The 23,118-nt window shown below is 38.7% G+C and overlaps 1 protein-coding gene and 1 pseudogene across 5 annotated transcripts in view; one reads left to right on the top strand and one right to left on the bottom strand.

Moving 5' to 3' along the window:
* Nucleotides 1-23,118, top strand: part of CDKAL1 (CDKAL1 threonylcarbamoyladenosine tRNA methylthiotransferase) — a 629,466-nt gene that overhangs the window by 163,355 nt on the left and 442,993 nt on the right. For all 5 annotated transcript variants that reach the window (XM_081827610.1, XM_081827609.1, XM_081827611.1 and 2 more), the window contains one exon: nt 7,248-7,344. In XM_081827610.1, coding sequence (XP_081683736.1) covers nt 7,248-7,344 — 97 coding nt within the window. The remainder of the gene's footprint in view (nt 1-7,247; nt 7,345-23,118) is intronic.
* LOC102734173 (protein S100-A11 pseudogene) lies at nt 12,450-12,999 on the bottom strand (annotated as a pseudogene).

The following is a 23,118-nucleotide window of genomic DNA, read 5'->3' as shown; positions in this document are numbered from 1 at the left end:
GACCTGAGCCGAAGGCAGGCGCTCAACGACTGAGCCACCCAGGCGCCCCATTAATTTAATTTTTTAAAAAAGATTTTATTTATTTATTGGAGAGAGAGAGAGACAGAGATAGCAAGAGAGAGCAGGAGCAGAGGGAGATGGAGAAGCAGGCTTCCCGCTGAGCAGGGAGCCCGATGCGGGGCTCGATCCCAGGACCCTGGGCTCGTGACCTGAGCCGAAGGCAGACGCTCAATGACTGAGCCACCCAGGCACCCCTATACCTTTAGCTTCTTAACAAAAGTCTGTGTCCTTGGCAGTTATACCTCAGTAGAGCTGAGAAAAAGTCTGTCCTGTGCTCACCTTTTTTCCCCCTTAATTTAAAGTCACAGAATCCTTTCTTCAGACCAAATCTTTCACAGGTCTTTGATACACGAAGCACATACAAGCACACTAACAGGTTGTGGTGGACGAGAAGGAGGAAGACCTTGGTCCCCTCTGCTCAGCTCCTCTGTACCCCTGACCGCGTCCCTCAGGGACCTCATTGGGTGTCAGGGTTACACAGCGCTGCTTGCAGAGAAGGCCGTCTGTCCTTCACAGCCAGGTGCCCTGGAGTCTCTTCGCAGGGATGCATGCTGATTCTCGCACAGGGCTCCTGGCAGCTCTCCTTGCCACCCTCAGACCTCCGGTCTTCCCCTTTATGCAGAAGAACCTGGGCTCTCAAGCCCGTTTCGTCCTCTTCTCCCTAGACTGTGAACTGCTGGAGATCAGGGACTGTCCTTTTATCTTTCTTTTTCCTTGTGTCTGGCATGTGGTGAGTGAAGGAGTGATAGAATGAAGAAACGAAATGCTGAATTACTGACTTTATTGATAGACAGAAGTTCTTAGCAGTGAGCCCAGGAACTTGTTCTGGCAGTAAGCATAATAAAGGAAACTCACGGGACCTGAACTCAAGTGGGAATTTCTTGGCTGGTTTTGTACGGCCGGTTCATCGGGGTGTGGTAGCTTGTTGTGCCTGGATTCACTTTGAAGAAATGACTGCTCTGTGATCATCTGCCTTGGGTACCTACTCTGCTTGTCACTGTTACAGATGGTGAGAAATGTTTACCCTTTGGACTCTTCTGGGTGCAGTGAGGACTGACTACTCCCCTTTCAGTAACATTCTTTCTCATGGGGCATAAAATGTGCAATTATGTTCTAGTTTTTGTTTAGTTAAAATACAGTTGGGTCTTGAGATCCTGAGACTATACCCCAGTTACTTTGGATTTGAATGTCGGCAGATATCCCCAGTTACATATTTGAATACATGTTTGGATGGTTTTTTTCAGATTGGTAAATCCCATCAAGTCTCAGAGTAACTTTATTCTCAGCTTTCAGCAGCCTCTAGCCCAGCTCTCCAAGTCCTGACGGTAGTTACGTAGGTAGACAGTAACATTGCTACAGACTACCGCTTCCTCAGTTGCTTGTTCCAAAATTAGAAAAGGCGTCATGTTATTGAAGTTCATCACACACATAGATCCTTGTTTGCTGAGATATTTTTATGTGATTCACCTAACCGTTGCCTAACTGTGAATACTTACAATAGATATTCTCTTCCTTGAATATTTAAGTGCAGAGAATACTCATATGCAGAGTAGTGAAGACTGGGCTTGCTTTGTACAGAAACAGATTAATTTGGCTCTCTTTTTAGTGCTGTTGTGAGGAGGGGTTTTTATGATTATATCAGTATGCATTTAGAAATGTAAAAATTAAGGGCACCTGGGTGGCTCAGTCGGTTAAGCGTCCCGACTCTTAATTTTGGCTCAGGTCACGATCTCAGAATCCTGAGCTCGAGCCCTGTATTGGACTCTGCGCTGGGCATGAATCCTGCTTAAGATTCTCCCTCCCTCTCCCCTTCTCTTTCTGCCTCTTCCCCCCCAAAAGAAATGTAAAAGTCAGATATATATTTAAGAAATACTTTTTCATGAAAGAAAACTTTGGGTGAAGACCTGGTCATTATTATGAGTGTTTTTATATTGATTAAGCATCAAGTTGCAGGAAGGATTTAAGGAATAGGAGAAAAGAACATGGGGAGAGAAGCAACATTTGCTCCCAACCCACGACTTGTTAGAGAACTGTGTTTTTCTTGATATATACAGGAGTTTATTACCCCGCTATTAGACTGTGCACAAAACTCAGGAAAACAGGAACTGTCAAATACTGTGTTTCGACTTTGAAGATATTCGATATATTATAATCCCTTTAAATTTCTGTGTGGTTTTAATCAAGAAATGTTTGTTCTAATTTTTATTACACGATCAAAACCCAAGTTTGATTTATGTCCTGAGATCTGATCTTCAAAGAACAGAGAATCTTGGTTGCCCATCCCAGCTCCAGCACTAACTCAGAGTGTGGACTTTGGGCCACAATTATTATATCTTCTTGAATCTCAATTTTCTCTCTCTCTTTCTCTTTTTTAAGATTTTATTTATTTGAGAGAGAGTACGAGCGGGACGGGGAGGAGCAGAGGGAGAGGGAGGAGCAGACTCCCTGCTGAGCAGGGAGCCCTACGTGGGGCTCGATCCCAGGACCCTGGGATCATGACCTGAGCCGAAGGCAGATGCTTAACTGACTGAGCCATCCAGGTGCTCCTCAACTTTCTCTTTTGTGAAATAAAGCAAATGATATTATATCATCTTTATTTTCTATGCTTCTGTGAATTTTAAGATTCTGTACAAATTATTTCTTGTATTTAGTAGTTGGCAGAAAAGAGGGAAAGGTTTCTTTATATTTTACGCATTACTTAAGTTAGTCCTCTATTCAAGGGTATGTCTCTAATTTAGAAATATGTTTCAAGAGAATAAGAATGATTATATTGAATTAACTTTACATGTAATTTCTGTTTTAGTTAACATTTCAAGGCTATCTAAAATGAGGACATAGAAGTTCATGCTACTTTAAAGTTTCTTAAGGTATTTTTGTTACATTCATATTTGAAGGATAAAAGCTTTTAAAAATATGTCTGTGCTGGGTTTTTTCCTAAAGAAATTGTTTTACAGGCTTTTATTAACCTGAACAAAGTTCACTAGACAAAAAGAACAGGATGTAAGAAGGGAATGTTTGGAACAAGAGGACTCAGAGAGATTGTGTCTAAACTTTTGCTACTTTATTTGATCACATATAAAATGTGGCATTAGTATTCCATAACGAGGCTGTGATTTTTGCTTTGATTATAGTTCTGATCTACCCTAGCATTTTAAATCCAAATTCAGTAAAAGCATGAAATAGTATTCTAAATGAGTTACTTACTCAAGCATCTCTGTTTTGAACTTTTCCTCTTAATTTTCTGGTGTTCTGCTTACTCCCTTAAAATCAGTCTTGGACTGTTTTATGACCTGATTTAGTGTTTATAATATGTCACCAGAACATTTTCCCTGGATTGTTACACATACTGGCTGTACTGTTTTCAAATACAGCTAACAATACAATGGTTAACTTGAAGTGCCGTGTAAGTGCTAACCATGATTGTTGTTGTTAAAGTATGGTTGTCGGTGGTGATATTACCTCCCTTTTGTTCTCCACACTAACATTTTTATTCTGTGGCAATGTTTCTACATCTCTAAAGGGCCTTAAAGTTTTGTACTCAATTGGATTCTCTCCACACCTTTAGGGTCTGTTCTATCTACTGTTTTCAACTGTCACATTAGAATGCATTTCGAAAATCTCCCCCCAGCTTCATTCCCAGCTGGTGACTTGAATTTCCAGAAACTTGATGGGCATTAGTGGAACCTCAGATTTAGTGTGTCCTTTGTGAATTTGTTGTCTTCTATCTCAGTACTTAGCCAGCAGCTTCTTTGAGCCAAATCTGACCTGCTGCCTGTTTTTGTAAATGAAGCTTTATTGGAACACACACACACATACACACACACACGTGAGTATGATGTATGATTGATTTTGCATTAAAGTGGCAGAGTTAAGACTCTTCCAGCAGAGGACCTGTGAGTAGCAAAGCCTACGCTATTTACTATGTAGCTCTTTATCTAAGATGTTTGCTGATCCCTTTTAGACCTTTGATTACTCCTTGGGGTTTTCCCTCAAGTATATTCTAGCAAGAAAACTAATTTCCTTTCCTTTAATCTTTCTTTTTTTTGGATCTTCCACATGCATTCAGTCATCATATCCTTTTGCCTAGAGTTTTAATTTCCTCACCTCTTGATTTCTTTTCTCCTTGTGTTTCATTTTATATCTTGCCACCAATGTCATATTCTTAAAATTTGGTTCTATCTACTGTATGTCCACGCTGCCACCAAACACTTCCCCATTGCCCACGAACCTAAATAGAAACTCTCCAGCCTCTTTCTTAAGTCTCCTTCCATAATAGAAGCTTTACTAGTCTCCCTAAAATAGGAATTCCGTAGTGTAATACTTTCCTCCTCCTTTTTACCTTCTTGTCTTCGTCCATGCTGGAATAGCTGCCTGGTGCTTTCTCTGCCCTGAGTTCCACCTTGTAGGAGTTTGTTTGGAAGCCTTGTACTATCTTTTTCTGTCTGCATATTCCTTTCTTCTCCCTGATATATATGTTGCCTGTGTATCTTTCTGTCATTAGGGGCATTTCATTTGCTGCTGTGTTGTTGGTGTTCTTTTACATCTCATCCATTATAAACCATAAGCTTGTTGAGTACAGGGTGCATGTCTTCTTCTTCACTGTGTTCCCTTAAGCTCTTAACATCATGTCTTAGATGTGCTTAATAATTAAGTAATTGAGTCACATTATAGGAGGCAGGCCTTTTAATTTGAATGTAATTATTGGTGACCTTACAGACTCCCTTGGATGTTTACTGTGATTATAGGTGTTATAGCTAAAATTCTTGAGGAAAGCGGTTGTTACTTCCTCATACAGATTGTTAATGTAAATGGAAAAATTTTTGTTGTTGTTGTCTGATAAGGTATTTCACATTTACCAAAAGAAAACTATTTGTGTGCAATGATGTGCATGGCACTGATAAAAAAGTAAAACCAGGTGGTAGAGCCAGGCAGTAATTCTCTTGGATATGTTAAGCAATCTATCAAACTCAAATTTTTTTTGATTCCATTAACAAGTTTTTTTTCCCCAGGATTCCAAATGGAAAAATTATACCAAAGCTCTCTAATTAGTTATAGAAATGATGTTAAAATACTATTTTATTCTCTACTTACGGATGATGTTAAAATAGTATTTTATTCTCTACCTATTCATTTAATCACTCTCTGCATACTTTCCAGAAGGTTTTGATGTGGCTGTTGATCATAAGTAGCTAGTTCTGTTAATCCCAGGGGTTTTTTTGGCCGCCATTTCTGAGTTTGTGCTCTTGAAAAGGTTGCAAAAACAAGAGTGCCAGGTGTAGAGACTTTTTACTTCATAGTGGTGTGTTCTCAAAGTTACATGTCCTGAAACTGGGCTGCTGATACCCTTAACTTCCTCAATTTGATTTTGGAAAGGTAAAGATTGCCAGTGGGGCCAGGAACACAGTTGGTGCATAAAGCCTAGTACCGAGCATCCAGAAAAACAAACAAAAAAAGGAAACAAAGCAAGATTATATCCCAAACCCGTATACTTGAAAAAGAATTGAAGGCTTGAAAATTTCATTTTAAAATGGGCAACGGATGTGAATAGTTCACAGCTCTGCTTGGTTGACCACTGTCTTCTAGCACGGCATCAGTGTTTGCTGTATACATGTATGCCAGATGAATGAGTAGTGCCTAAAGTAGATCCCAACCCCTCCTAAGTAAAGACATGCTAAATAACCAGACCTGTATACCTTTGAGTCAGCATTTCTACTTCTTAGCATTTATCTAGGGAAATAGTTAGACATCTTAGCATAGATTTCACATCTAGGTTTCCATAATCCAGAAACACTTTCTCAAATACTCAAAGATATCTATCCATCCACATATATATGTACATATGTATATATATACACATACATGTATATGTTGTATGTATATGCATGCTCTTTGTAAAACCATTTGTAATAGTGAAAGATTGGAAACACCCTAAATGCTGATTAGAACAAGAACAGTTAAGTTATAGTATATCCACATTGTAATGGGTAAAAAGGATGAGATTGATCTTTAGGTAAAGATGTGAAAGAAAAGATACAAGATGTATTTGTAAAGCAAAATGTAGTTTCATCTTTATGTGTAAGTACTGAACACAGGTCTAGTTACACAATATACTTGCACATGTGAGGGCTGGGCTGGAAGTTAGCATAAGCACCCTATAAGCTTAAGCATAGGTCTCTCGGGAGCAGAACTGCGGAGATGTGTGAATTCCCAGGATAGAGGGGGTATTATACCTTCTATTTTTTAAACTTTGTGCAGGTTTTTTTTTTTTTAAGTGTATTTTACTTTTATGTTGGTCAAAACACTGGGAAGTCATAGAAGGAGTTTTAGGTACATTTTCGTTAATATTTAAAATAACTTATTTGAATGGCTAACTTGTCTGTGTAGAAAGTGGCTTTTTTTTATTATGTTCAGTTAGCCAACATATAATACATCATTAGTTTTTGATGTAGTGTTCAACGATTCATTAGTTGCATATAACACCCAGTGCTCATCACCACACGTGCCCTCCTCAATACCCATCACCCGGTTACCCCATCCCCCAACCCCGCTCCCTTCTTCAACCCTCAGTTTGTTTTCCGGAGTCCAGAGTCTCTCATGGTTTGTCTCCCTCTCTCATTTCTCCCCCTTCAGTTTTCCCTCCCTTCCCCTGTGGTCCTCCCCACTATTCCTTATGTTCCACATATGAGTGAAACCATATGATAATTGACTTTCTCTGCTTGAGTTATTTCACTTAGTATAATCCCCTCCAGTTCCATCTCGATGCAAATGGTAGGTATTCATCCTTTCTGATGACTGATTAATATTCCATTGTATATATGAACCGCATCTTCTTTATCCACAATAGCCAAACTGTGGAAGGAGCCGAGATGTCCTTCAATAGAAAGTGGCTTTTAAGCATAATTTATGTCTTTGAGAATTCTGTATAAGTAAATTTTTTGGTCTTGTAATGGGACAATAACGAAAGACATGATCAGGTTGGATGGCTGTTGTATTCTCTAATGGTAGGACCAATAGATGCACAGTGCAGGAGTCTTATTATAATATGTTTTCTTTTAGTAGTCGTAAGAAAATCCAGTTTCATAGTAGAAGGGCTTGTTAGGATTTGAACGCTTTACATGTACTAACACCAGTTTCAAGGGTACACTTGTGAGCGAAAAAATCACACTGTTTTCTCTTCAATCTTTCAGAAAAGCTCAAGAGGAGAACAAGAAGATAGTGCTTGCTGGCTGTGTTCCTCAAGCCCAGCCTCGGCAGGACTACCTTAAAGGACTGAGTATCATAGGGGTAAGCTCGTACAAAAGAACATTTTTGGCTGTTGAAACATATACTTGGTCCACATTTGATTTGCTCTTTCTGTGTTACTTACAAGCTGTGTTACACTTCTGACTGTCTCTCCTCAACATACTGGCCCCATTGCTGCTGAAATTTCATCATGTCTCTGTAACTTTTCACCTTAGTGCAAAAAATATGTCCTTGATTCTCTCGTTAAGAAGAAAAAGTACCAAACACAATAAAAAGCCGTATGGAATTGAAGTGCCTTCCTAATACCTGGCCTTTGTCTGCCTGTCCAGCACTATTTCTTGCTATATCATTGTAATTTTCCCATCCCACTGAACTCCTTGTCATCCCCCCGGTACACAGATGCCTTTTTTTGGAATGCGCCCCTTCCTGTACACTCATCCCCCAAGTCGCTCTGCCATTACCCGCTCTGTAAAGCCTCCTCTGACCACTCAGTGTGGTCTTCCCGTCATCCCTGGCCTCGGTTCCCTTTGCTGACTGTGCTTACCTGTCATCTGCCCTCTCAGCACCTCACAGGGTTGTGATTTTACAATCACTTATCTCATTTTTTGATGAAGGCCACTTTTCTACTTAAATTACTAACTTCACAGTGACCGATTTTCAATCTTTTTTTAAGCTGACCATGTTTCTCCAACCATTCCCGTAATGCCTGACATACAGTTGGCACTCAGTAAGTGTTTGGTGACTGACTGAATGAGAGAATCTTCCTGCTCTTAGCATCGTGAAGTTAGGAGACGTGCTGTCTGTTATTGGTCTTATTCTTTGTGGCCATCCCTATTCACAAAATGCCCAAAGGTCGTTGGCATTCATTTGGTATTTGTTGACCACATGGTGGTGCTTCATCCTTCCCACCATTCTTCTAGGGCTGTACTCAATATGCTCAGGAATCCTCTTTAAAAAAAGACTTTATTAATTTAAGAAAAAAATATGTATATAATATATATATATAAATAGAGTCCACTCATAGAAAAATTATATGAATAATTGGCATCTGGAATGAGATTTATTGGATTTTTCCTTATTTGATGTACAACAGTACTGTTGACAACTTTTTTTTTTTTTTTAAAGATTTTTTTTTTAAAGTAGTCTCTGTATCCAACGTGGGGCTTGAACTTACAACCCTGAGATCAAGCGTCATATGCTCTACCAGCTGAGCCAGCCAGTTGCCCTGCTATTGACAACTTCTAATACTGTATTCTCAATGTAATGAACTTGTTTTCTGCTGTCAAATCCTTGCCCCACTAGCAAATTTAATAATCTTTGAACAAACATTCTCGTGTGAAACAGAACCTCAGTGTTTGAGAAGTTTAGTTTGTTTTCACCATTTGTCTGTTTACTTTTTGATTTCTCTTGGTTTAAGGAATGACATGAATATGGGCTCCTGAGTTATCTATTCATGTGAGACTAACTTTCTCCATAAACATAGTCCTGCTGTGTTAGGGAAATAGGAAACTCGTTAGAATTCTGTTTTAGGATGGAATGTGGCAAAAGCATAGGATTCATCTTAAATTTCATTTCTAGGAGTTAAGTTACTGGAATAGGATAATTTCTTTAGTATGACAAAGCCTCTTCTTTGTGTACATTATGGTAATATTTTCCTGAACTCCACTGTGTGTAGTGAAGAGCTCAGTATATGTTGGGATGTAGGGGAGATTCTAAGGGAGCATGCCCAGTGCTGCTAATGGGGAAGAGATTTTCCGGGATGATATAAACTTGTGGCTTTGGCAAATAACATCTCCCCCCTCCCCATTTCGTCTAGTACCCTTTTTGTTCCGTCATCGAATCTCACTTAATTACCACTAAAATTCTTTAGATTTATGTATTTTGTTTCTTTATAATTAGAGAAATAACTTAAGATCACATATTTAAAAATGGAAATAGAATATTCATAATTCCATCTCTGAAACATGATAATTATAACTTTGCTTATTCCCTTTAGACTTTTTTTTTCCCATTGTGGGTTTTTTTTTTTTTTAATGTAATCTTTACACCCAATATGGGGCTTGAACTCACAGCCCTGAGACCAAGAGTCACAAGCTCTTCCAGCTGAGCCAGCCAGGTGCCCCCCACAAAGGGCTTTTTATTTTAATTTCAAATTAGTATGTTGTGAAAAGTTTACAAAAGTGAAATCACACTATTAGTAACAGTATTTGAGTTGTAATCTGTCTTCAGCAGGTAGTGTTATTATTAAAATATAGGAGTATTCTTTGTAAACATCATTTTATAGAGCAGTTGTTTCTTTGGCAGCTATATGACATTTATCATAACTGACTCTTTATGTATAAAAGTTATGTTCACAGAACCTAAAATTAAAAAAAATCTGAAGTAGGAAACCAAAATTATCTATAATTGGTGTCTGAAAAGACCTGTTTCTGAAGATAATTGTTAGAATTGCTACAAAAACAGAAACTTTCTGAAGAATAATGAATTTAACCAAAATAAAGAAATGAATTATATTGATTTAGATGAGAAAAAAATTCTGAAGTGTGAAAAAAATATGAAGATACTTAAATTCATTGACTTAGGAAACTAGTTTTAGGGATTGTACTGCAGTTTTTTTTTTACAGACGGAGTGAAAACTGTTATTTCCTCATGCAGTTCCGCTCACAGAATAACTGTGATGCAGGACTTTAATAGAGGTGGAAGAAAGAACCCATGTAACTGCATTCTGTGCTTCTACCGTCTGCTAGGATTTGTCTGTGTCACCCCACAGTACAGGGAGGGTGTGTCGATTCTTTGGACCCAGTGATAGAAATAAAAAGGTAGTGCACACCTGAATTAAAAAGACATATTGTCCCCATGTGTGCAGGTACTCATGGAGTAAGCATTTAACAAAGAAGATTTTTAATAATTAAGAAGGATATTACTACCGTTGTCAGGTGAATTTTCGTCGATATCAGCCTTTAGAAATGGGACGTTCAGTTTGTTTTCATAATCAGAGAGAGCAGCATAGTGAGGACACACAGCAATCAGTTGTCAGACCCCTGGGCATTTTATTATCTTCTCTCTGACTGTCTCCTGGAACTATCTAGTTGTAATTAATATTATTTGTGTGGTGCTGAATGAAAAGAAAATAACAGAATATCAAAACCTACCAACCTCTGGGTCCAGAAGAACTGGCTTTGGTGGCCATAACCTCTACACTTTTCCCATTCTGGCGCACAAAAATGTCTAATTTTTTTTTACATTGGGAGAAGAGAGAGAAAAGATTTAAAAATATCCATGTCTTCGATAGAAAGACCTTTTTGTAACCACAACTTCTTTCCTAGAATGATTAAATGAAATTTTATTTAATATCTAGGACATACATATTTATAGGTAACCTGTACAGAATCAGGATCTTTTTAATTTTTTTCAGGATCTTGAAACATTCTACCTCACAGTGAAAAATATCATCATGTCTCTTGGGGCAGATAGTTACGGTTAACCATCGCCCTTGGAAGGTGTTTTCATGCAGTGTCATTTTTTAAAGTCACTGCTGTTATTTGTTTACTTTGGTTACTCTGTGTCTGACTGTAGGTGGTTCCAAGATCTTGTGAGTATACTTTTGAATGTTCCTTTCCTTCTTTTCAGCTCATTTGTTGGCAGGAAAGTTTCGTTTAGATTAGTCAACCAGAAAGCATGATGTTCTCTGTTAAAGTCTGGTAGAAAAAACGAAGAATAGACTTCAGGACTCAAAAGCCTGACTTCAAATCCCTGGGCTGCCACATCATTTTCCCTTTAATAAGTACTTACTGGAGGCCTATTATGTGGTAGCTGCTAGGTGCTAGGAACACGGCAGTGTATCAAATCATCCAAGATCCCTGTCCTCACCGTTCCAGTTCTTAGTGATATCTGATTCAAGCCTAGAACATCCCTTGTCCTAGAGAATGTGGTGGGATGGGTCCCTAAGATCAAGGGAAGATTGGCTAGTTGGGAATCTCCTCTTAAGGCTGAGATATACTTTGAGAAAATATACTTCCTGTCCATCATTAGAAGTTGTGTTGGGGATAGGTGGGTGAGACAATACTGATTTGCTTTAGTTCTTCTTAAGGTAGAGTTATATCTCCATGATTGCAGGAGTCATTATTAATATGTGTGACATTTATTAGGAAGGTTGGTTTGTACTCTGCTTAGGAAAGCATGTTTACAAAATTGTACATTTTGTGTTGATTTTCTGTGCTAATTACTGAGCAAGGACTGCATTTGAACTTGATCTTGTTGATTCATTAGGCTTATCTTTGTGACTGTATACTCTAGAAATCCTAAATAAACTGCATTAATACACAGGTTATAACATTAGAAAACATGCAGTTCACAGCAGAATATATAATTTGATGTCAGAAACTTTGTAAATGACAGGACTTCCTGATTTGTCAGGTGTGAGCCCTGTGGGCAGGTGTACAGCTCTCTTTGGAGAGCTGATCAAAAACGCTGCTTACCAAGGCATCCACGTATTTCAGGGACTGTTAACCATGTTGATTGGCAGTGGTTTAAACATCTTTTCAGGCAGGCTGCCCTAATACTGGAAAGTCACATAGCATGGTGAGTATTTCAAATGTGGACACTTTAATTTTGAAAATTACGTGTATAAATAAAGTAGCATTCGAAAGAGGCTATATTTGAGAATATTTCTGTCATATATTGCAAAAGGTAAATGAATTCATGAAGTGGAACAGTGTCACAGTAATCGTGGCATTGATATCAAGGGCAAAGCTTGAGAAATTGTGTCTTCCTGTTTGTCTCTACTTCATGGCTTCCTGTATGTCATCTTGTTATAGTACCTTTTTTTTTTTTTTTTTACCTGTAATTGTCAAAAAGGCACTATCTTACCAGAATGACATGTAAATTTAAAAACCCACTGATGGGGCGCCTGGGTGGCTCAGTTGTTAAGCGTCTGCCTTCGGCTCAGGTCATGATCCCGGGGTCCCGGGATCGAGTCCCACATCGGGCTTCCCTGCTCGGCGGGAGGCCTGCTTCTCCCTCTCCCACTCTCCCTGCTTGTGTTCCTGCTCTCGCTATTGCTCTCTCTGTCAAATAAATAAAATCTTTTAAAACAAACAAACAAACAAACAAAAAAACCCACTGATGTTTGTTCCTTCTTAGATCTGTTTTGTTTTATTTTGTTTTGTGCTTTAAAAAACGCTATTGCTTTATTAACTACCAGACGGACTGGCCTGCACAGGGGGTGGTGGACACGCTGGACTCAGGGTCCGTGGAGGATGTGAGGAGGACGTGATGATTGGGAGGCTTTTTGAAGGAAAGAGGTGGTCTGGAGGCCAAGGCCCGAGAGCCCCTCTGATTTACTTCCGGAAATGGGTAGACCGTGTAAAGGAGTCATGGCAAGCTATGGCCATGCCACCAATAAGATTAAGAAATTCTTGGAAATCTAGCTGCCCATCAGTGTTGAGGTCCAGTTTCTTCATCATGCGATCAAGGACACCAGGGTCCTGGTTCTTTGTGAAGGCAGCCAGTTCTGAATTCATGAAGGTTAGGAACTCTGTCTTGGGAGAGTGTGCAGTTGTTACCCTCCTTTCCAGCAAACTTCTGGAAAACAATCAGAGACTCGATGCACCGCTCGGTCTCAGTAGGGCTGGACGTTTTTGCCATGTGTTCGCGGGATGGGCAAGGGTCATGCGTCTGGCGGCGGAGGCGCTGCCAGATCTGTTGTTTTTATTTCTTTTTTGGCCTTTTCTAGTTTTACCTGTATGTGTACACATTCTTCAATTATTCAAATATAAAAAAAAGTAAAAAGTAGTGTATCATAGTAGTTAAGAGCATGGATTCAGGAGCTAGATTACATAGATTCATATCCCTGAGGCACCACGTATTAGCTGTGTGACCTTGTACAAGTCACTTAACCTCTCTCTGCCTCAGTTTCTTCCTCTTTGGATGGGCGATAATAATAGAATCTAACTGAGTTTTGTAAGGGTTAAATCAGTTAATACATGTCACATGGTTAGCATGGTGCCTGGCATATAGTAAGTGCTCTCTCTGTATTAGCTTTATTATTATTATTATTTTAATTTTTGTTTCATTCACTTGCTAGTAGAATGAGCATTGAGCACACCTCTGTACCTGGAACAAGAACTGTTTGCTAGAGACACAGAGCTGAATAAAATGTCTTTTCCCTAAAAACAGTGAAATCTGAAGAGAGCCACAAATAATCATGATAAATATGCAGAGGGATAAAGTCCTGTGGGCACACAGTGGATGAAGCCGTCCTTGACTTGGGCTTGAAAGCCTGAGTAGTGGTTTGATGGAGAGAGGATGAAAGGCTTTCAGCAGAGCAACAATGTATCTAAAGAAAAGCATGTGTGCGTAAGGGCACCTGGAAGGGAGAGGAATGGCGAGTAGTGTGTCCTGACCTGAGTGTAATTTGGGGGAGGGGTAAGTTTGAGAGGTGTAGTTTGCAGCAATGCAGATAAGTGATAAATAGGCTAGGGTGAGGGGAGAGGAATTTGCAGTGCATGGAATGCTTACGTCAGACCCAGTAGGACAGGGTGAGAGACTGTGGGGAGTTGCATAGCCTGGAAAAGTGATGATTAGAAGCAGTGTGATCTATGCCCTGTATTCATTATTTGTTAATTACTTTCTTGTATGTTATTTATACTGATCTTTTTTCTTTAAGTCAGATGTAATGAGGCATAATTAATAAAGAAATTTATCTTTGATGAATTTTGACAAATGTACACTGTTGTATAAGCACGATAAGAATTAAGATACAGAACATTTCCCTTGCTCCAGAAAGTTCCCTCGTGTCCTTTTGTAGTTGAGCCCCCCCCCCCCCGCCCAATTCCCACCCCACCAAACACACATACCCACAGTCCTTGGCAACTGTTGTTCTGATTTCTGTCCTTACGGTTTTGCCATTTTCAGAATGTCATAGAAATGAAATTTTATGTTACTTCTTGATTTTTTTCACTTAGCCTAATGCATTCAGTTTTCATCCATGTTGTGATTATTAATAGTTCGTTACTGTTTATTGCCTAGAATTATTTCACTTTAGGGATGGGCCACAGTTTATCTGTTCACTAGTTGATAGAAATTTGTGTTGTTTACAGTCTTAGGCTCTTAAGAATCAAGCTCCTGTAAGCATTCACACGTAGATCTTCATGTGGATATGTGTTTGCGCTCTCTTGGGTCAATACCCAGGAGTGGTATTGCCTCCAGTCGTATGGTAAACATCTGCTCAACCTTTTAAGAAACTGCCAGAGTATTTTCCAGAACTGCTCTCCCATTTTGTTTTGCACCAGCTGGTCCATTTGCTTCGCACCCTTACTGAAAGTTGGTACGGCCAGTATTTTAATCTTAGCAGTTGTACTAGCTTGTGTCGTGATATCTCTTTGTGGTTTTTAATTTGCTTTTCTCTCTTGACTGATGATGTTCAGTGTATTTTCATGTGATTATTTGCCATCGGTAGATCTTTGGTAAAGTGTTCAACTCTTTTGCCACTTGCCCCTCTCTTTTGGTGATGTTGAGTTAGGAAGCTGTTTCTTAGGAGACCACACACACACACAACTGTTTCTTAGGACATGAAAGAAAAGAAGTTGATAAATTGGACTTCATCAAAATGAAATATTTTTGCTTCTCAAAAGAAACTATTAAGGAAATGAAAAGGCAAGCCACAGACTGTGGGGAAAAGAGTTGCAAAATACATTATCTCCTAAACAGTTTATATCCAGAATATGTAAAGGACTCCTACAACCAAACAGTAGGAAATCAACCTATTTTAACATGGGGGAAAGATTTGTCTGTCTTTCTGTCATTTTTTCATTACCTTTTAAAATTTTGATATATTAGAAACTTGGAAATTTGGGGTAGGGGAAGTGATGAATCAGCAATGAGATTCTTCTTTGGTTTCCAAACTTAAAATTTATATTCCCAGGAACTCAGAACAGGTCTGATAAAGTATGCATTGCTCTCTTTCTGTTTTAAACCTTTTCTTTTTAAAGTATGAAAAGGATTTATTCAACTTTCCGGTTTATTTGCACTTTACTCTGATGGACACTCCTTTAAAGCCAGGGACTTTATTATTATTTTATATTTTTAGATATTTTACATTACTTTCGGTGCTTGCTTAGTATGGTGTCTGGCTCAATAAATATTTGTTGAGTGACTGTTAAAGATAAGGTATGCATTTAACTAAATTTTTTCCATATTGTTCTGTTTTTCCCACAGCATTTGTTTTTAAATTTTTCTTTTCCTGTTTCATGAGGCTGATGCTATCATATGTTGGTTTCTTAATTAATGCATCAGTTTTGTACACCACATATATAACGAATTGCCACAAATATAGTTGTTTATACACAATACACAATAAATACACGGCATGTGTTTATTATTTTACAGTTCTGGAGACCAGGAGTTGGACATGGGTTTTATTGGACTAAAATCAAGGTGTTGACAGGGCTTTGTTCTTTTCTGGAGGCTCTGTGAGAGGGTCTTTCTCATTGCCTTTTGCAGATTTTTGAGGCCACACTCATTCTGTGATGGGGGGCCCAGTCTTCCATGTTCCAAGCCAGCAGTGCTCTCTCTGACCTTTTTATCAATGTCTGTCTCTCTGTCCTGGGCAGGGAAGACTCACCTTGTAAGGACTCATGGGAGTAGATTGGGCCCATCTAGAGAATCCAGGTTAATCTCATCACATCGGTGAGGTCTGTTTGCCAGGGTAGGGAACATATTCATAGATTCTGGGGCTTAGGACTTGATCATCTTGCCTGAGACAGACAGCATTAATATTTATTACTTGATGTTTCACATCTCTCATGTGCGTTTGTGTTTTGGTTCTGTTATTACTCTCTTTTTAACTTTAGTATCACTTTAAAAGTAATTTTTTTTACTTCGTAATACTGTCCTGTTATTTAATATGATTATAATATTCTAACGTCCTAAATAGTGTGTCTCTGTACAATTGTGCTTAGCATGTTGAGTTTTGTTGTAATTGCTGAAAGAGTTGGTTTTTTTCCCGCTACAGAAAATTTTATAGGTATTTTAATTGGATTTAAGAGGAAGAAGTTTCTGGTACGGATACACATTTTTCTTGGCATCCATCTAGCCTGGCCTTATCTGTCAATTAGTAAATTTTATCTCTTACTGAGTGTTAGTCACTCACTGGTACCATTTAGGTAGCAAATAAGCTTTTAGTGATGTGTGGAATGTGTGCCATATAATTTTTGATGAAAAGGCTGTTTCTACCATTGGGGAAGAATTTTTCTCAGTGAAGAGATGAAAGAAGATAAAACTGTACTGGGAAATGAGAAGGTTTTGTTCAAGAAGTTAAACCACATGTAGCATCCAATATTCTTTTGTGTACCTCATGAGCAAACTTGTGCACAGGCTTGTGAATTCAGTGTTTTTTTTCTAATAGGGTTAGCTTAGTGACTGCTATGGACTTCCCCAAATTTTAGAGATTGGAACGTTGAGCTGTCTCACAACACCATGTATAGAAGTTGGGACTTTCCTTCACAGCTTGGAGAAAAATTTTTAGAGAGGAAAATGTTTTATTTTTTTTTACAGAAGTCAGTATTGAACTTTAACCTATCAGATGCTGATTATTGAATTAAACTCCCATTATGGTAAAAGTGAAAAGTTCAGACTTTGATGGAAAGACTTTATATAGTATAGTTCTTAACAGAGATAGAAAGGCATTTCTTTTTAGAGGTTGATAGGGTTTTTAGGTGGTTTTGAGGTTTTGGTCTGATATTTCTTAATTAGAATGGTAATGACAGGTTGTCCTATTTACATACAATCAAAATTAAGAGAGCCCATGAGAGAAGTCCTTTGGATCTGTGTTAAATGTGTACCTATAATGTATTAACCTCTCTTCTAAAAGGATTTGAGGTGTCTTGGGATGAAGTCTAGAAATAGTAAAACCCCAGCCAGATCTGTGTAATAGAAAAAGACTCACACCAAATAATAGAGAAATGCAGGTGAACAGTAGTCTTTGTATGATTTCAATAGAATTACCCTGAGCGATGCTTTTGAAATATTTCTGTTAACCCCACAGTGACTTCCTTGTGCAGGTAGAATAGGATCTAAACTGCATAGTATGAGGTACAACGTCTCACCTAATCTTCCTCCTCTAATTATCTGATCTCCTCTCCTGTCGCTCTGCCCCTCATTCACCATCATTTCTGTCTCAGCTCCTGGAGGTTCACATTGATGCTCCTGTTTTAGGGTTCAGGTCCCAGGATTAATGCTACCTGTTCAGAGGTTCACCTGGATCATGGTAGCGAAATTGCCCTCTCTACCTCTGGCCACTCCCAGACTCGATTTTCTTCATAGCATCTGTTATGACAAGAAATGAACATTTTCAGTTGTTTCCATGGTTTGCCCCCCACCCCCATTAGAATGTAAGGCCCGTGAAGCAGGGACTTTGTATTTTCCACCATTATATCCCCAGAACAGTGCTTCGTGCTTTGTTGGTGCTTAATAGATATTTGTCAAGGGAATGCATGCATGCCAGTGGTGATTTGTGGGGGAAGGTTTGGGGGAGTAGTTGTTACCGGGGTCTCTTGAAAGTCCAGGTTTAGTTGGATAGCATTCTGTGATCATTTAGTAATGACCTCCATGTGTAGAGGAAAAGGAAGATTCATGAAATGTGCCACCCATGTGCCATTCCTCGATAAGATCTACCAAAAATCCTTGGCAGGACTTTAGCTGGATATCCTTGTGCCTCGGTTCCCTTAGCCTCGGAAATAACAATAGTATCTACTTGCTGGGAATGTTGTGAGGATTAAAGGTAATAATGCAGGTGACGTGTTAGCACAGAGCCTGGGACACAGTAATTGCTCAGGAAATGTTAGCTGTCACTGCGTTACTACTAGTCATTAACGTATCTAGCTGCTCGTTGTTCAAAAAAAAAAGATACTTCCAGACACATCCTAAAGCAGAACCTCCGGCTGCAGAACAGTATCAGCTTGCTCCCTGACTGGACTTTTTTTTAGGCTGGTTGGCCAAATTGTGTCTGAGGTGTGCCTAAGTTTCCTAGACCTGCCGTAACAGATTGCCACAGGCCGGGTGGCCACAGGCTGGGTGGCTGTCTTAGTGCACTTCCCTTTATGGTTGCCAGTAGCCGCATGTGACTGTTTAAATTAATTAAAAGTTAGCTTCTTGGTCACAGTACCACATTTCAAGTACGCAGTAGCTGCATGGGGCCGATGGCTGCCATGTTGGACAGCACAGCATATGAACAATTCCATCATTGCAGGAAGTTCTGTTGGATAGCACTGCTCTAAACAATTAGGAAATTTCAGAAGAGCACTTTCATTTGCTTTAGGTGACTGGGTATACGTTTGTTTCTTCAATATGTGTTCAGTTTTAAATTTGGAGTAGTTCATAATAGCCGAATAAAATATTTTTATGGATTTCTTTTAAAAGTTCTGTAGCAGAGTGACTCGTTAATGTTATTTATGAATTGTTTGTTCACTAACTCCTTTCTTCATTGTCGAGAACATATGGAGTCAGTAATAGAACATACTGCATGTCTTTTTTTTCCCTGTGTATTTATAACTAAGTGCCTAAAGGACACAAGATACAAGATACTGTTTTATTTGTTTTATTTGAATTATATGCCAGAAACTAAGCTCTTGTGTATTCAGGGCTACAATTTATAGTATTAATTAAGAACAGCTTTCCTTTTCTCTCCAGAATGAATTCAATATATTCTTCATCACTGTGTGTGAATCTTGAGTTTGTTCTCTCGTGATTGTGTTTTCTTCTCTCCCTGCCTCCCACGTGTGCTTTTTTTTGCCTTCTAACTCCCCTCTTCCTCTAACTCCCCCTCTCCTGACTCTTCTCTCCCTTCCTTTTCTGCTTGCCTTTCTTTCTTTTTCCCCCACCACTTCCTCCAATATCCTCCTCACGAGAAATGGACATAGCACAATATTTTCTTTAAGTCATCCACTGAACTTCCCCTCGTGTGTTTGTAACCAAATGCTGTTTTTTTTCTTTGTCGTAATATTTGGTAGGCCCTTCTTCTTAAAGTCCTAGAGGTCCTCCACACCACCATCCAGCGGTTAAATTATGTATAGGGAACATCGATTTTCTACCATAAAGCAAATGTAATTGAGTACTTAAAAAATCAGAGAATATATTTTTAGTTGCATACATTCAAGCAAATTGTGTGACCATCAGTGCAAAAGAAGATCGCTATTTTCTTCAACACATACATATACACACACACACACACACACATTTTTAAGCTATTTTGACATAATTTCACATTCACAGGAAAGTTGCAAACAAAAGGAATTACCATACCCTTTACCCTAATTCCTCAAATGTTAGTATTTTACAACATTTGCTTATAACTCATATATATATGTATATATATATATATGTATACACACACACACACGCATATACATACATTTCTTTCTGATCATTTGGAGAGTAAGATGCAAACAGATGCCCCTTTACTTCTGAATACGCATGTATTTCAAAAACAAGGATATTTTCATATACTACTGTAGTATATTTATAAAAATCAGGAAATTAGCATAGCTACTCTAAGTTAGCATGCAGACCTTAGTCAGCTTTTGCCAGTTGTCCTAATACTGTCCTTTAGAGGGAAAGAAAGAACCCAGATGCAAAGTTGAATTCAGTTGTAGGTTTCTTTAGGCTCCTTTAATTTGGAATATTTCCTCAGTTTTTCCTTGAGTTTCATGACCTCCAGCATTAGAACATTTGACTACCGTCAACCTGTATTATTATTATTATTTTTAAAAGATTTATTTATTTTAGAGAGAGAAAGCACATGGGGGAAGCGGGGGAGAGGGAGAAGGAGTCATAAGCAGACTCTGAGCTGAGCGCAGAGCCTGACATGGGGCTCTATCTCACGACTCTTGAGATCAGGACCTGAGTTGAAACCGAGAGTCAGAGGCTTAACTGACTATGCCACCTAGGCGGCCCATATTATTATTTTTGTAATAACAGCTTTTTTGAGCTGTAATTCACACATTATACACTGCTGTCATATAATGTGTGTAATTTAATGGTTTTAATATATCCAGAATTCTGCCACAATCACCACAATCAATTGTAGAATTTTTTCATCCCTCCAAAAAGAAACTCAGCACTCCCTGGCAGTTTCTCTCATTTCTTTTACTGGCACCCATAGGCAGTCATGAATCTACTTTGTTGCTGGCCATTTCATATACACGGAATCATACAATATTTGACTTTTTTTGGTCTGGCTTCTTTCAATTAGCATACTGTTTTAGCATATAGTAGCCCCCCCTTATCTGTGAGTGATGTGTTCCAAGATCCCCAGTGCACACTAGAAACCGTGGATCGTCTGAGCCTTATATATACTGTGTTTTTTTTCCTATACATATATACCTATGCTAAAGTTTAGTTTATAAATTGGTGAAGCAAGAGATTAACAATTACTACTAATAAAATAGAACAATTATAATGACGTACTATAATATAATGCAAGGTATCGTATTACATAATGTAATATGTGATGTGGTCTGTTGCTCAAAATACCTTCATGTACTATAGTCATCCTACTGTACGCATCCTTCTTGTTGGGATGACGTGAGATGATAAAATGCCTACGTGATGAGATGAAGTGAGGTGAGTGATGTAGGCATGTGACCCAGCCTTAGGTTCCTGTTGACCTTCTGAGGATATGTCAGAGGGAGGACCATCTGGTTCTGGATTGCAGGTAAATGGAACCGTGGATAAGGGGAGGACTACTGTATATCATGTTCCCCTTTATGGTGTAATGATATTTCATTGTATGGATATAACACCTTTTGTTTCTTCATCAGTTGATGAGAAATGAGTAGGTTCCACCTTTTGCTTATTTTGAATAGTGCTGCTATGAACATTTATGTATAAGGTTTTGTGTAGACATGTTTTTATTTCTCTTGGGTGTATACTTAGAACTGGAATTGCTGGATCATATTGTAACTCTATTGAACTATTTGAGGCCCCACCAGACGACTTTCCAAAGCAACTCTACCATTTTACTACATTCCCACTAACAGTGTAGGATGGTTCCAGTTTCTCTGTATCTTTGCCTATGCTTGTTGTTGTCTGTCCTTTTGACTGTAGCCATCCTGGTGGGTATGAAGTAGTATATCATTATGGTAAAATATATATGACATAAAAGTTGCTACTTTGATTAATTTTAGGTGTGTGTCAGTGGCTTTAAGTGCTTTCACACCCTTTTGCAACCATCACCACCATTCACCTCCAGGATGTCTTCATTTTTAACAAACTGAAAATCTGGACCCATTAAACAATAGCTCCCTATTCCTCCATTGCGATTTTGATTTGCATTCCCTGGTTGGCTAATGATACCGAACATTTTTTTTTCATACGCTTATTAGCCATTTGTATATCTTCCTTGGCAAAGTGTCTATTCAGATAGACAGATAGACTTTGCCCATTTTAATTTCTTTTGACGATTTCATTTATTTGCTTATTTTAGAGACAGAGAGAGAGAACAGGAGAAGGGGCAGAGGGAGAGGGGGAGAGAGAGAGTCTCAAGCAGACTCTGTGCTGAGCCTGGATCCCGATGCGGGGCTCAATCCCACAACCCTGAGATCACGACCTGAGCCAAAATCAAGAGTTATATGCTTAACTGACTGAACCACCCAGGCGCCCCTGCCCATTTTAATTTTAATTTTTATTTTATCATTTTTTAAAATAGGCTCCATGCCCAGTATGGAGCCCAGTGCAGGGCTTGAACTCATAACCTTGAGATTAAGACCTGAGCTGAAATCAAGAGTCGGTCGCTTAACTGACTGAGCCACTCATTTTTGCCCATTTTTAAATGATTTGTCTTTTTATTATTGAGTTGAGGGAGTTTCTATGTATTTTAGATACAAATCTGAATCATACCATGTTTATGATTTGCAAAAATGTTCTCCCATTTTCTGTGTTGTCTTGTTACTTTCTCAGTGGTGTCCTTTGATGTATCAAGAGGTTTTCATTTTGATGGTGTTCAGTTTACCTTTTTCCTTTTGTTGTTCATGTTTTTGATGCAATATCTAAAACATTGCCATCTAACCTAAGGTTCACCTACATTTATGGCTGTTTTCTTCTAAGAATGTTATAGTTTTAGCTTACCCTCAACTTTGAAATTTCTTACCTGCTCCTCCTACAAGTAATTCTGACTCTTCTTTAAGAATACTGCTTCTTTCTCAGTCCATGTGCTATAAGACTGGATGCAGTGATCCCTTTGAGCTATTAGGTCTCCAGCTGCATAGGAACACTTTGATGTTTTCATTCCCCCATTGGATTTTCTCATATTGTACTACTATTATTTTCCATCTTGTATCCCCAGCTGTTATCTTGGTCATTCATCCCCATTCACTGGGAAATTTGGCCAAGTCTTCTTTCCTTGTCCCACCCATGTCTCCTTTCTACCCATCTGTCTGTAAGAGTAGTCTCTATTTGCTATATTTTCTTAGTTATGATTCATTACTTTGAACTCACTGCTTTCCCTAAGTTCATTGACTCCCTCATTGTTAAATCAGGTGTATGTATTCCAGTCTTTATGTTAACTTACTATCTCTGTAGCATCTGACCCTATTGGGTACTTTCCTCCTCTTTGAACTCTGTTATTCTGGCTTTGATCATATTCTGTAAGGAAGCCACATGAATTCTCTTCATAAAACCAGAACCTAGTAGTTCCAGTGGCTCCAGTGAGGTAGGTTTGTTTGGGACCTATGATCCAAAAGGGATTTACTTTGCCTTTGGCAGTTTCTCAACAGTTAGTGTAACTACTGCCATTATGTTGGGATGAGTGGTCAGAGGCAG

This window comes from Leptonychotes weddellii, chromosome 8 (assembly GCF_054177405.1).
Source record: "Leptonychotes weddellii isolate Sample4059 chromosome 8, ASM5417740v2, whole genome shotgun sequence".
Lineage (NCBI taxonomy): Eukaryota > Metazoa > Chordata > Mammalia > Carnivora > Phocidae > Leptonychotes > Leptonychotes weddellii.
This window is presented reverse-complemented; position numbering and strand designations above follow the sequence as displayed.